The sequence below is a fragment of the Chiloscyllium plagiosum genome, unplaced genomic scaffold (assembly GCF_037043375.1).
Source record: "Chiloscyllium plagiosum isolate Xiang-an unplaced genomic scaffold, Cpla_swu_hap1 HiC_scaffold_3, whole genome shotgun sequence".
Lineage (NCBI taxonomy): Eukaryota > Metazoa > Chordata > Chondrichthyes > Orectolobiformes > Hemiscylliidae > Chiloscyllium > Chiloscyllium plagiosum.
This window is the reverse complement of record NW_028270141.1, coordinates 87738622-87754935: the sequence shown is the minus strand read 5'-3', so window position 1 is coordinate 87754935 and position 16314 is coordinate 87738622. Positions and strand designations below refer to the sequence as shown.

The window sequence follows — 16314 nt, the reverse complement described above, 5'->3', positions numbered from 1 at the left end:
ACCCTGCTTTAATAGTGCAAAGCAGAGTTTTTCTGATGGAAGTGAAATAATTCGATATGTCATTGTAAAAAAACTGAATTCTTTTGTGGTTGAGTCACTGCTGTTCACACCAGCTTGAACCTAGACTTGTTCAAATGCATTTACAGTGTAGGAAATTTGAAAAAAAGTACTTTACATTCTTTTTTGTAACCTGGTGGTTTATGAATTTGATCATTGGTCAAGCCAAAACAGCACAGAAGTTGCTTCTGATTATATAAAATTTACTGAAATCCATGAGCGTTGCTAAAATGCAGATGCTTAAAGCAGACAGTTATAGGAGTACTGTTTTTATCCAGTGTAATCACAATTCACTGTTTGTTCAGATCTTTTTTTTCCATTTGGTCTCTATTTCCCAAGTTTTATGATGATACTCGGCTAACATATCCAACAAAAACATAATGTAAATTTCTCGGTACAAGTCTCTCTGATATAGTATAAGATTTCTAAATGTTGATATATCATACAGTTGGAAAGGCCAGCCAGACCAGTAAGCTTGTTCCTCCCAATCATCTATAATTTACTTAGAGCATAAGACATAGGGCAGAAGTATGCCATTCAGCCCATTGGGTATGTTCCATCATTTACTGAGCTCATAGCTGATCTGGTAATCCTCAACTCGACTTACCTGCGTTTTCCCACAAGCCTTGATTCCCTTACCAATTAAACATCCCCCTGAAAGTCAAAGGTAAAGTTGCCATCATTGTAAGATACTGTGGAGCTGTTGGTTCCTAAGAGAAAGAGAGAGAGATGATTCGTTATGAGCTTCACCTGAGGGTCGCTAAATCTCAAGCAAGGGGAGAGGTTGAGAAGGCATGACTTTCATGGTGACCTCAGCTGATACAGGAATTAAACCCACGCTGTTGGCATCACTCTGTATAACAAACTATTCATCAACCAACTGAGCTAAAGCTATAACCTTGAATATACCCAACCTCAACAGCCCTCTGTGATAAAGAATTCCAGAGTGACTCCCTCTGAGAGAAGAAATTCCTTCTCATCCATACCTTAAATAGATGTCCCCATGCTCTAAGATGTTGCCTTCTGGTCAAATTTCACGATTTGGACTCACATGCCCAAAATATTAACTTGGGTGTCTGGATGTTAAACTTTGATGTAATCCAAACTTACCCAACCCATTAAAGCACCTGAATAAGAAAACACAAATTTGTGCTTCTCTATCTCTGAAAGTAACTAAAACAATCTTCAACCTTACCTTCAATCCTACATCCTATTTCACGCATTCCTTAGTGTGAAATTGTCATGTTTTGGTCAGCTTAGAAAACATTCTGCCTCATAATACTAAATTGATTCTATCAAACTGTCAGACTGAATTCCAGCTTTTAGGAATCCCCTTTGATTTTCTTGTTGGAATGACAGGAATGACCCGGGTCACCCTGCTTATTTGGATATCCCATCTCTGAGACTTGAGACAAGATGTAATCACATGTACAGAGGCACACCCAAAGTACAGTCCACTGGCACAGCTAACTAAAAATAATTCCAGACTGATAATTCATAATATAGAGCATTACATTCTCATTACTTAGTTCCCTGACTGTTGCACCATTTTACAAGACTTTCTACAAAGTACCATACATAATAACTCATTTGCCCTACTTAAACGTTTAGTGACCTTGAAAGATGACTTGCCAAAGAATGAACAGTATTGAGAATTGGCCGGTTTGGTTGGAGATTTGAAGTTGGATTATATTATGATTGAAATCTGAAACCACCAATGGAGCATTAATTGCCGCAGCCTGCATTCTACAATCTTGCTCAATTTCTGGCCTAGGTCCTAAGAATGTAAAGACTAATAGTATTATGTTTGTGGGTGTGTGAGATCCAGGTCTTAAGTATTCTCAGACACGTTGTGAATATTTGTGTCATATGCTGTGGTACCAAGCATTGATAGTTTGTGGTTGGTTTAGAGCGCTGCTGCCAATCCTCCTTTCTATGTTTTATTTTAATCAACCTGTTCAAACACGTTCTGATACACCTGTGGGACAGGTGAGACTTCAACCAGATCTTCTAGCCCAGAGGACACTGCTACTGTGCCACAAGAACCTTAATCCTCCTTTCTCCTCTTTTCAAGTAAATGTCTAACATGTCAGGCAGACCTGGTGGGGCATTGTAAAAAAACTAAAAAGGTAAATAGACACTTACAGCAGAAAGCCTTCATCCTATATATATATTTTAATCAACCTGTTCAAACATGTTTATGACATACTTCCAGAGTAGGTGAGGCTTGAACCCAGATCTTCTTGCCCAAAGGTAGGGACACTAGCTCTATGCCACCAGAGTTGTAAAGTCAGGAATACAAACAAACGCAGCTGAAAGTATTCAAACCTACCAAGGAGATCCCAATAGATTTCTAATCTGCCATTTTAATCAGAAACAAATACAGAAGTTGTTGGAAAAGCTCAGCAGTTCTGGCAGCATCTGTGCAGAGAAATCACAGTTAACGTTTCTGGTCACCTGTTTCTCACAACGTAATTACTTGGTCACGACGACTGGCAAAACAATTGGAGCAGAACTTGAACATGCATCTTTTTACTAACATCATGATACCTATTAAAATCAACTGCCATATTCAGTAGGCCACATGACCGGCACAAACTGCAATTCTAATCCAAAGCCTTAGGCTGCTCAGCTGCAGTACCAGACAGACAGTCATGTTAATGACTGCTATAGCATAAGAACTCAGGGCTCCATTTAAATTGATTTCATTTCGGCTTCAACTCCAATTAAAAATCTATCTCCTCTTACATTTATTCAGTGTCTCAACAACCACTACACTCTGGATAGTGAATTCCACAGATTCACAACCCTTTGAGAGAAGTAACTTCTCCTCACCTCTGTTTTAAATCTGGCAGCCTTCGCCTAAAGCTATGAACTCTCATTCTAGATTGCCCCACACGGGGAATCACCTACTGTTGCCACTTGAATAGAACATAATCTCAAGAACATAATCTTCTTTTCTATGCTAAGTCTAGGGGTCTATCTAACTAGCAGTAAGGATAAATCACTACTGAGTCTTAACAAAGAGACGTTTGTTTTGTACAAGGTGTAGTTTATTTCATGATAGCGAAAGGTACAAGTTGTGTTGTCTTTGTAATTATACCTAACTGGTCAGGAGACAAGAGGTGACACATTGGACTGCAGCAAGACCTTATACTTGACTGCATCTTCTCAACCCAAGGGCTGTGTACATCTGACTGGGCTTAATGCAGCGATAAATTAACATTTACAGACCTGTCACATTCTGTTGTAGGAACCCTGGTTTAAATCCACCATGGTAGATGGTGGAACTAGAATTTTAACAAATTTTGGAAATAAAAATCGCCCATCATGACTTAATGATGACCATGAAATTATTGTTGATTGTCATTACAATCCATCTGATTCACTAATGTTCTTTACAGAAGGAAAACTGCCATCAGTATTTGGTCTGGCCTACATGTGCCACTGCAATGTGGTTGACTCTTAAATGTCCATTGAGATGATCTAGTAAGCCACTCAATTGTGTCTAACTACTAGAAACTCACAATGAAGGAATGAACCTGGTTGGACTGGTGTCCAGAAACAACACTGACAAAAATAGTTCTGTCAATCTTGCAAAGTTCTTCCTCACTCATATCTAGGGGCTAGTACCAAAATGGAGAAATCAACTTGCAAAAACAAAGGAAGAATTTGACGTTTTAGTTTGGATTTTAGCACTTCTCTCTAATTAGATAATTATGATCACTGTTACTGAAAAGTTAGCACTTGATGTTGGAAATTTGATTATCCCTACTGCTCATAATCTCATCCTGGATGTTTTTGCCTATGTTTGATTGACAACAAGGACAGCGGGGTGGTTCTCAGTTGAATGAATCACTCCGCTCCTCAATGCTAGGTCCCTCGATCAAGAACTGAGTATCTCTGAACAAGGGTCAACCACCCTGGTGCCCACACGTTATCCTGCGTATGTTGGCTTCTCATGCTCCCCACATGATGACCCCACCCTCCTGCCGCCCATCCTTTGTTGGGTTAATACTTGTGGCTGTGGGTGATGCCCTTTAATGACGGGAAGATCATTCTCAGGATGGCCTACCATAGACTTGATCTGGAAATACCGTGGGACTCTCACCTGCTAATATCATGGCTGATTCAGTGACCTGCGCCATTAACAATGCTATGATAAAGGCACTTGATTCTGACAGTAAGCTCTGTTTCTCTTCATAGATATGTCCTGACCTGCTGAATATTTCCAGTATTTTATTGACTTAAGATATGCGCTGACAAAAAAATTGATTGCTGAGAAATGATTAGTTTATTGAAATAGGCAACTGGTGTAGAAAGGAGGGCATCCCATTTCTGAGGCATTGGGATCAGTTCTGGGGAAGGTGAGAATTATACAAGGTGAACGGGCAGCATCTTAACGAGGTCAAAGAGTGGTCATATTCCTGATGAAGTGCTTATGCTGGGATAGTCAACATGGCTTTGTGCGTGGGAACTCATTTCTCACAAAGTTGATTCAGTTTTTTGAAGAAGTAACAAAGAGGATTGATGAGGGCAGAGCAGTAGATGTGATCTATATGGACTTCAGTAATGCATTCGACAAGGTTCCCCATGGGAGACTGGTTAACGAGGTTAGATCTCATGGAATACATGGAGAACTAGCCATTTGGATACAGAACAGGCTCCAAGTAGAAGAAGAGGGTGGTGGTAGAGGGTTGTTTTTCAGACTGGAGGCCTGTGACCAGTGGAGTGCCACAAGGATCGGTTCTGGATCCTCTACTTGTCATCATTTATATAAATGATTTGGATGTGAGCATAAGAGGTATAGTTAGTAAGTTTGCAGATGACACCAAAATTGGAGGTGTAGTGGATAGCAAAGAAGGTTAGCTCAGATTACAACAGGATCTTGATCAGATGGGCCAGTGGGCTGAGAAGTGGGAGATGGAGTTTAATTCAGATAAATGCGAGGTGCTGCGTTTTGGGAAAGCAAATCTTAGCAGGACTTATACACTTAATGGTAAGGTCCTAGGGGGTGTTGCTGAACAAAGAGACCTTGGAGTGCAGCTTCATAGCTCCTTGAAAGTGGAGTCGCAGGTAGATAAGATAATGAAGAAGGCGTTTGGTATGCTTTCCTTTATTGGTCAGAGTATTTAATACAGGGGTTGGGAGATCTTATTACAGCCGTACAGGACATTGGTTAGACCACTGTTGGAATATTGCATGCAATCTGGTCTCCTTTCTATCGGAAAGACGTTGTGAAACTTGAAAGGGTTCAGAAAAGATTTACAAGGATGTTGCCAGGGTTGGAGGATTTGAGCTATAGGAAGTGGCTGAACAGGCTGGGGCTGTTTTCCGTGGAGTGTCAGAGGCTAAGGGGTGACCTTATAGAAGTTTATAGAAAATTATGAGGGGCATGGATAGGATAAATAAACAAAGTCTTTTCCTTGGGGAGGGGGAGTCCAGAACGAGAGGGCATAGGTTTAGGGTGAGAGGGGAAAGATATAAAAGAGACCTAAGGGGCAGCTTTCTCACGCAAAGGGTGGTACGTGTATGGAATGAGCTGCCAGAGGAAGTGGTGGAGGCTAGTACAATTGCAACATTTAAAAAGCATTTGGATGGGTATATGAATAGGAAGGGTTTGAAGGGATATGGGCTGGGTGCTGGCAGGTGGGACTAGATTGGGAATATGGTTGAGAAATATGGTTGGCATGGATTGGTTGGATCGAAGGGTCTGTTTCTGTGTTGTACATCTCTATGACTCTATGAAATGTCGATTCTCCTGCTCCTTGGATGCTGCCTGATCAAGTTTCCAGCACCACACTCTTCAACTCTGATCTCCAACATCTGCAGTGCTCACTTTCTTTCAGCATTTTCAGAGGGATATTCATTAGTGCCTGATAGTCAAGGGTCCAAAACTGGCAAAACAAAGTCGAAAGCAAAAATAGAAGGTGGATAAAGCATCAACAAACATCAAATAGGATGGGAACAGAGAACAATGTTAATAAAGCAAATTAAAGGCACTCTAATGGAATGCAAACAACACCTAATGGGATGTGGACATTGCTGGCTAAGCCAACACTTATTGCCTATCCTGAACTTGCCTTGAACTGAGTGACTTGCGAGGGGAGGCCATTTCAGAAGCTAGTTAAAAGTCAACTCATTGCTGTGATCTAGAATCACATGTAGAAAAACCAGGTAATGATGGCAGATTTCCTTCCATAAAGAGCAATGTGAATTTTTAGAACAATTGATAGTATTTACATGGTTACCAGCTTTTAATGCTAGACCCTAACTAAATTCTAATTTCATCATCTGCCATGGTATGATTGAAACCCATATCCCCAGCCTGGGGTTATGAATTGATTCCCAGTCCAGTGACATTACTACTATGCCATTGCCTTACTATTTACAAAAGATTTGTGATTTGAATGCACAAATTGATGTAAATGGGTAAGATTTAATTAACATTACAGAGAATGGCTACAGGGTGACCAAGACTGGGAACTGAATATTCAAAGATAATAGCATTTTGGAAGGATAGACAAAAAGGAAAAGGAGGTGTGAAAAGAATCTTAAGGGATGAGATTAATAATTTAGTAAGAGAGGATCTTAGATCAAAGGCTCAAGATGTAGAATCAGTTTGTGTGGAGTTAAGGAACAGCAAGAGGCTGCAAACATTGATGGGTGTTGTTTATATGCCATAAAACTGTAGTGAATTCTTGGGCAAAGTGTAAGTCAGGAAGTTAGAGATGCATATCATGTGGGTGATACAGTGATAATGGGTGAATTCAATTTCTACATTGACGGGGTGATCCAAATCAGCACTAATGTTTTAGATGATCAATTCCAAATTGGTTTCTGGAAAAGTACATCCAGGAGCAAACAAGTAATTTTGGATATAGTTATATGTAATCAGAAATAGCGAATCAATAACCTTACTACAAAGGAGCCTCTGGGAGATTGTAGCCTTAATATAGAACTTTGTATTAAGTTTGAATGCAATTAGCTCATTCTGAAACTTTTGTCCTAAATCTTAAGACAAGGTATTATGAAGGTATAAGTGGTATGTTGGTCATGGGAAAATACACTAAAAGATTTGAGGATAAACAGACAATAGCTAATATTTAAAGAAATACTATATTGTCTACATAGGCCAAAGGGTCCTCTAATGCATAACACAAAGAGAAATGGATAGTGGCAGCAGTTCACATGGACCGAATTGTGGAGAGGCAATAGAGCAAGTCCAGTACAGAGGCCAGCGCATGAAGGCAGCATGACCACATGTTCTGAAGCCTGGCAGACACAGACTCACTTTGGAAAAGGACTAGAACTTGAGTACTTCATAGTCACTTTAAATTATCATTCTGGATTTTTTAAACTCTGTATTCCCATGGGTTTTTTTTACTATTTCAATTCTTTGACGACACTTAAAGTACCTGTACAAAGGTACCTTGTATCTAAGATGGTGCCAATAGGCAATATTACAAACTTTTCATTGCACTCACTCAGTGCATGTGGCAATAAAGGCTCTTCTATTCTATTCTATTCTATTCTAACCAAATAAGTTGACAATTGTATAAGGTCAAAGGAAGTGGCCTCTAAGGATGCCAGAAAAAGTGGGAATGCCTGAGGATTGGGACCAATTTAGAACCCAGAAAAGAAGAACTACGATACTGATTAAGAAAGGGAAACAAGAATATGAATGCAAACTAGCAAGAAACATAAATGACGACTAAGCAATCTCCTTTGGGTATGTCAAAAAGGCAAGGATTAGTTCAGACAAATGTTGAGACAGAAATTTATCATGGAGAACAGGGAAATGTCAGAAAAATTAAACATCTGTCATCATAGAAGAAGATTTAGAAAATCTCCCAGAAATCAAAAACTTGTGAGACAGAGGAACTAAGAGAGATTGCTATTAGATAAGATCTAATACTTGGAAAGCTAATAGGGTTGAAGGTTGATAAGTCCAGTTGTCCAGATTGTTGAAGGTATAGCTGGACTGATAGTGAATGCATTGGTGATTATCTTTCAAAATTTTATAGATTCTGAAAAGATTCCTGCGGACTGGAAAATTGCAAATATAACACCATTATTTAAGAGGGGGAGAAGAGACAGAATGGATGACCACAAGCCTGTTAGTTTAACATCAGTAGCAGGTAAAATGTTGGAGTGAATTATAAATGATGCCATAACTGGATAATTAGAAAAAAATGGGGTTGAGTCAAAATTGATTTATGTACGATTAATCATGATTGACAGACTTATTGGAGTATTTTAAGGACTTTGGGGAGTTTGCATTGATAAACGTGGTGTATTTGGATTTTCAGAAGACTTTTGATAATTTCTCATACAGGAGATTAATAACTAAAATTATAACTTATAGGATTGGGAAAATATACTCATTGATCAAGTATCGGTTAACAGACAGCAAGCAGAGTGTAGAAATAAATGGCTCATTCTCCGACATTTAAGAATAGAGTACTACAGGGGCCAGTTCTATGTCAACAGCTGTTCACAATGTAAATAAATTATTTTCATATGTAGATTAATTGTATTATTTCTAAATTTGCTAATGACATAAAAATGAATGTAAGTTGTGAGGAGGGTGCAGAGAGGCTTCAATAGGACTTGCAATATATATGAATACGTGTGAAATTTTTCACTTAGATAGAAAAAAAGTTAGAGGCAGAATATTTCTTAAATAGTTGAAGTTGAAGAAGTGCAGGAACCCAAAGGACCCTGGTGTACTTGTTTATGAGTTACTAAAATTTAACATGGAGTTGTACTGAACAATAAGGAAGCAAATGCCTTCATTAGAAGGAAATTTGAATACAAAAGTAAAGTTGACTTGGTACAGTTGTGAGTTGTATAGAGCCTTGGTGAGATCTCATCTGGACTGTTATCTACACTCTTGATCTCCTTAGGTAAAGAACAGTATACTTGCCATAGATGAACTGCAATGGATTTTCATGAAGTTCATCCCAGAAATGGCTTGAATGATTTATGAGGAGGGATTGAGAAGACTAGGTCTGTATTACCTAGCATTTTGAACAATGAGGGGTGAAACATACAAAATTATTTTGAATGAACTGGACAGAGTAGATATTGGGAAGATTGGTAGGAGAGACTAGGACCAGGGTACATAGCCTGAGTGTAAAAGGAAGATGTTTTAGAATGGAGATAAGGAGAAACTTCTTCAGCCAGAGAGTGGTGAAGCTATGATATTCACTGCCACAGACCATTGAGTATATTTAACACTGAGATAGATAAGTTCTTGAATATCAAGGGCTACAGGGAGAAGGTGGGAGAATGAGGTTGAGAAACTTGTCAGCCATGATTGAATAGTGGAACAGATTTGATGGGCTGAATGGCTTTTTCTGTGCTTCTATATCTTATGGTGAATCTTTGCAATTGCCTTCCACAGACAGCTGTAGAAGCTCTATCATTGAGCATGTTTAAGGTAAAATTTGTTAGTTTTCTGGAAACAAATAATATGAAGGGAAAGGAAGATAGTTCAGGTAAATGGTGTTGATGTTGATGAACAGGTATGATCTAGTTGAATGCTGGAGCAGTCTTGACAGTCTGAATGACTACACCTGTACCTATTTTCTGATCTGCTAAAGTAATCATGTTAAGAAAGTTGTATGTTCATATTTCAGCGACCAGCAAAAATCAGGAACTTGCATGCCTCACTTTCAAAATACATAAGTGCCAAATATTGCATATGTATTAACCAGAAATTTCTTATCCCAGTGAGGAGTCGATTTGCATGTCAATATTGTGACTTAACTGTTTTATATGTCAGAAGGTATCATATACTGACCATGTAATGAAGATGTGCTCCTTACTGCAAAGTATTTTTGACTGTCCTATTTTTTAATAAGTCTATAATGAATGAGCCAGTACAAGAGCATTAATCTAGCTGATATGTTCCTGCACCATTGAATTCAACCCACCATGAGACTCATGATGCATTTGCTAAATATACTGAAAATTGTATCTCAAGTATAAATAACCACTAGGTTTGCACTTTCACCGACAAGCTTCAGCATTAATGTCCTTCCTGTTCTAATTTCAGCAAAACCTTCAACAATATTTCATCAACTCCTGTCTGTGCTATTTATTACAACATTAACCCATTTAATATATTAATGTTTGGGCAAAGATAGTCATGAATGTGATGTCTAGTGAAGTAAAATGATGCACAAAGGAAACAAACCAATATGGGTTCTAAATATCATCTGACCATTGGAAGGTACAGATGGTGGGTGAAGGGTGAAATTGTCATGATGTTACATTTTGATAAAGACAAATGGAAACTTGGAGGAGAGATGCACAGTAACTTTGTCTTGGGAAAATGATCTCAAAATCTTCTACTTGTTTTATTCCCTCATGGGATGTGGGCGTCACTGGGTGGCCAGCATTTATTGCCGGTCCCTAGTCGCTGTTGAGGAGGTGGTAATGAGCTACCTTCTTGAATCGCACCATATATTATATGGGGACTGAAAATGCTGTTAGGGAGGGAACTCCATTAATACTTTTGAAATGCTTGACAGGACTCTCTGTATGCAATATAGAACAAATATGGTTCTGTATCTTTTACCTTTGAAGAAAATAAAGTTGGGATAAATTGATGGCAAGAAGCTATCTGGATTGAAATAGTCTAAGCAATGGAAAATAGGTCATTATAAATAGAATTAAAGGTCTTGGACAATACATATTATAATATTTAACAGTAAGCAGTGTTGAAGGAAAAGTAAATGGTCACAATATATGAAGAACAATGCCTTTAGTGTTTGGACATGTTACACCTTAATATATTTTGAAATGTCAAATTTGCTCTATAAAGAGCGAAATAATTTCATTCTATATGGTTTAAAATATGTCCGTTGCAACAAGGATTTATTTTTATTCAGAAAAACCTTATTCATAAAAGACACGAGATTCACTTGCTTATGAAAGAGAGCTATTTAGTTAGCCTACAAGTGTACATATAGCAACTTGTCTTAGCTGGGGCAGAATACAAGAGTAAGAAGGTTATGCCGGAACTGTATAAAACACGGGTTAGACCACATCTAGAGTACTGCATACAGTTCTGATCACCATATTATAGGAAGAATATGTTTGCATTAAAGAGGATGCGGAGATGACTTACGAGGATGTTGCCTGGGCTGCAGGATCTATGCTATAAGAAGAAAGTGAACAGGCTGGATTGTTTTCATTAGAGAAGTGAATGTTAAGCAGAGACCTGATGGAGGTGTATAACATAATGTGGGCATGGAAAGGATGGATAGAAAGACATTTTTTATATGTAGAGGAGTCAATAACCAGGGTGCATTGATTTCAGGAAGAGATAGAAGGATAAGAGGAAAGTTAAGTGGAGATTTTTATCATTCAAAAAATGATGAGAGTCTGAAACTTACTACCCGAGAGGTGGTGGACATGGGTACAATCAAACATTTGTGAAGTATATAAATGACACTTAAAACACCATAGCACGCAAGGCTACAGACCAAGCGCTGAAAAATGGGATTAAATTAGATAGATGCTTGACAATTAGTGTGGACATGATGAGCCAAATGGCCCCATTCCATGCTATTAAACTCTATTTGTTGAAACAGATTCTTTAAGTTAAGTGTCATGCTGCCATTATTATAGCTGATAACTTACTGCAGTAGAGCATAATGATTGGATTAACAGAAATATAAAGTGACAGAAAGGAAAAATGAGAAAAATTAAAAATAGCTCGAAGAATAAATTACTACGTATACAAGTGAAATGCAACCATATCTCTTTCTGAGTTTCCAAGCTTATGTGACATAACCTGACTGCGAATCACATCATTGGAAGGGTCCATATACCAGTAATTTGCAGCCTGCAATAAGTTTATTTCCTAATTCCACATCTTGTCGGATTCCTTGACACTATGAAGAGGAAGACAGCAAGCTTCCATATTTGCCAAACTAGTAGCAGAGTGTTGTAAAACATGCAGGAATTTTGGTGATTTGTAACTCAATGCTTATTTCTGTCTGTAAATTGCTTGGATTGATGTTTAAGCCGTAGCAATGATGTAAACTAGCCATTTATATTGAACGTGTGTTTACATTGTAGTTACACAAATTCATTAAAATGTAGCTTTATTACAGAGATTACCCAAATAACATTTTCATTCTGAGAGCCTCATTCTTTTTACAATTGTTGCTATCACAGCGTCAATGAAAATGTGTTGTCATGTATTGCTAATGCAGCTGAACCTAAAGGATGAAAGTGATATAACTACCTATTATTATTGTTGTGCAGAATTTTGATGACTCATTCTGTGAGTGCCACCTGCAGTCTGAAAACTATGTTGCAAAGCTGTTGGACTTTGTACAAAGATACTGTAAATAATACTAAAGATCTTTAAAATTCTGTTAAGTTTAAGTATCCAGCATATTAAAGACTTTGCTAATTCATGAATCTTGCAATTATTGTGACCAGACCAGTATTGTATATTATATCACAAGGTGTTCAGGCTCTCTCTGGAACCAACATTTACGGGACATGAATTGTTCTTTGTGTCTTGTTGTATTGTTTTCAATGCAATACATTTTTGAATTTGGACCCTGTTAATGATATATGCAAATTTCACATGTTCCAATGTATTAACTATCCAATTATCTTGTCTTTTAGGTCAAACTTCCCTTTCCAATTGATCAAATCACAGATCTTCCAAGGAATGATTTCCAAATGATGGTGAAGATGCACAAGTTAACCTCTGAGCAACTGGAGTTCATTCATGATGTTCGCCGGCGGAGCAAGAATCGGATAGCAGCCCAACGATGCAGGAAGAGAAAACTGGACTGCATTCAGAACCTGGAATGTGAAATTCAAAAGTTGGTAAGTAGATTTCAAATAATTGGTCAACTCAGACATTTGTGAGTGCTTGCTGCCTGTCCTTTGCACCTGGTTGCGAAACTTTCCTAAAAATGAAGCTTAGTCCTGACTGATGCTTTCTGAGCTTTGGAAGGTGCCAGGGATTTACGTCCACATAATCGAAAAGCTTTCAGTGTAAACCTAAAGATGTTCTCAAAAATAACTGAGCTCTAATTAACCTAAGGTCATATTTATAACAATGTGATATAATTGTGGCTTTAAGAAAGACAAATATTTATGTTGAGTTCTTAAATTTCAATTCGTATAACAGTCGTGTTCTTATAAAGCGGTTGATAAAAGTAGGTTGTTACTTGCACAGTTACATTCCTTGGCTTTTATATATGCTGTGTGGATTCAATATCGATAAACTTCCTTGCTTCTGATCAACTAAATTGAGCTAACTCCTATCAGTTCCCAAAGAGGATTTCTTTAGCTGTGGGAAGTGGTCAAATAAACCTTGTGTGATGTCATGGCTTAGATTAGAAACTACTTATGAACAGATTTATTAACAATACAATATATTTAATAACAACACCTTTCACCTGATGCCTGTCTGACATAACTCAAGGTTTTATACTTGAGACCGTCCTATGTATGAACTTAACGCAATCTGGACAAGTGAGACATAACGTTCGATAGATAATTGTAAATCTTTAAAAAGAGACATGAACAACATAGAAAATCAATTATTAACTGCTAATTTCTTTCAACTTTGATAATCTGGCCTCTCCCCAAAGAGAGTTGCTTTCAATATACAAACTTGATAAAGGAGAGCCAATGGATGTAGTATGCTTAACTTTTCAGAAGGCTTTTGTTAAAGTCTGTCACAGGAGGCTGTTTAGCAAAAGTAAAGGGATAAGAGGTAAAGTACCAACATGGATTAGTGATTGGTTGGCAGACAGAAAATAAAGTAGAAATAAATAGGCAATTCTCCTGTTGGCAGACTTGTGATTGGTGGGATACCACAAGGATCAGTACTTGGGCCCCAGCTATTCACAATATGTATCAGTGATTTGGATGTTGGGGCCAAAAGTAATATTTCCAAATTTGCAAATGGCGCAAAGCTAAGCATTATTATGTGTTGTGAGGAAGATGTAAATCAGCTTCAGGAGGACTTGGACAGGGTTAATAATTGGGCAAGAGTATTGCAGATGGAATATAGTGTGGAAAAATGTGAAATTATCTGCTTTGGTAGGAAGAACAGATGTGCAGAATATTAAATGGTGAGAGTTTGGAAAATAGAGATGTGCAAAGGGACTTGAAAGTTCTACTCAATAAGTCACTGAAAGCTAAAGTGCAGGTACAACACGCTTTAGGAAGGTTAATGGAATGTTAGCCTGTATCATTGGAGGATTTGTGTACAGGAGCCATGAGATCTTCAGTTGTGTAGGAGCTTGGTTAGACTAAACTGGGAGTTTTGTGTACAGTTTTGATTTCTTCATCTCAGGAAAGATATTATTGCCAGAGACACAGTGCAACAAAAGTACACCAGGTTTGCTCCCAGGATGTCCTGTGAAGAAATATTGAGGAAACCAGGCCTGTATTCTCTACAGTTTTGAAGATTGAAACTTAAAAAGTACATAAAGGGGATAAGGTAGATGCAGATGTAAGATGTTTCTCCTTGTTGGGCGTAGCCTAGAACCAAGGCTAAAAATTTAAGTTTAAAAATAAAGGGGATGCTACTCAGCTCTGGGATGAGGAGATCTATTTTTCACTGAGGGTTGTGAACCTTCATAATCCACAACCACAGAGCACTGTGGAGCTTGAGTCTTTGAGTGCATTTCAGATAGATTTCTGATTACCAGTGTCCTTACAGAGTTACAGGGAAGAGGTGGGTAAAAGACATTGGGTTGTTCCGTCAGCCATGAGCGTAATCAGTGGCAGAATGTTCTGCTCCAATGTTTCTCAACAACTGCCACTTTTAAGAGTTCTAGCAGTAGCAGCATGGGTCCTAACTGATGCCTGAGGTGCACAGAGAGACAATAAGGGGTCTTAAGGTACAGGCAAGTTGAACATGCTAGCAGTAAACCATCAAAACCAGGCTACTCACAAGCAATGCCACAGTAAGACCCATTTTAGTATGTTAAACAAAACATTAAACATTCAATGGATGTTGTTCGTCAGAAGCAAAAACAGAAATTGCTGAAAAAGCTCCGCAAGTCTGGCAGCATCTGTGCAGAGAAATCAGAGTTAATGTTTTGGGTCCGGTGACCCGTTCTGAGGAAGAGTCACTTAACCTGAAATGTTAACTCTGACTTCTTTCCACTGACACTGCCAGATCTGCTGAGCTTTTCCAGCAATTCCTGTTAAAACATTCAATCTGTTTTATGGTTGAAGACTCTTAATTTTATCTTTCTATTGCCTTTCATTGCTGTTGTTGGGCTTACTTGCTAAACATATGTTCCTTAGTGTATTTATCTAGACTGCAAAGATATCAGCCAGAAGGTGCACAGCAAATGCCACTGCTCATGGACTGGGGCCAGCAAATTGTTTGCTGCAGTGCATTGCTAAGATTGCTATTTTCATCTCTCTGCCATCAGCAGCTCTAGTCGAGTGAGATGTATGTATCACACAATCATGGGAATAGGTGCAGAATTAAGTTACTTAACAAAGAAATGACTTGATAATTGTAACAGAGACCTGGACTGAGCATTGCAAAAGATAGAGAATTTAAACTCTCCCTCTCATCCTCCTACAAAAAGTGATGTCTAGTACCTGACACAATAGAAACTGAGGTGAATATATCTTTTTTTTCAAATAAATATGAATATGTGATATTCATCAATTATCACTTACAACAGCTCAGCGTTCCACTTAACAATGCCTGGTTTAGTCTCTATTCAGCAAATATTTGCATATAATTACAAAGGCATTTATTGCAGCTTTTGGACAAGGAGGAAATTTTAACTCAGCGTAGGTTTCTATCTTGGTTGCAGCAACTAGGAGACTGTGTTATTTTTAATTGTCAGGAAACTGTCCTCCTGGGACAAGCATAAAGAGAAAGCAAAAAACAGCTGTCTGAAGGTGAATTTTGGGGAGGCTTTGGTCTTATGCTCACTTTCAGGAAGTGTCGTTCATTTTTGACAATTTGGAGGGTCTTGCAGGAGGAAAAATTGAAGAAGTAGTCTTGGGCAGGTGGATGTGATTTTCTTTATGGCGCCCAGAGGAGAACTTCTGCTCTACTGATCGCACAGTGAAAACTTGTACATTTATCCTAAGGGCTATTTCTGCCTTTAAACATGCCTGCTTTTTATGGCTTTTACCTGCTCTGGGCAGGCACACTATCCATTTGCAAAACCTTTACAGTATTCATTGGAGGTGGCTGATATCTGAATAGATATGTAACCTGCTCATTTT

The 16314-nt window shown here is 38.3% G+C and overlaps 1 protein-coding gene across 2 annotated transcripts in view; it reads left to right on the top strand.

The window, feature by feature from the left end:
• Positions 1-16314, top strand: part of bach2b (BACH transcriptional regulator 2b) — a 281310-nt gene that overhangs the window by 253501 nt on the left and 11495 nt on the right. For both annotated transcript variants that reach the window (XM_087981461.1, XM_043685186.2), the window contains exon 4: positions 12715-12921. In XM_087981461.1, the coding sequence (XP_087837587.1) occupies positions 12715-12921 (207 nt within the window). The remainder of the gene's footprint in view (positions 1-12714; positions 12922-16314) is intronic.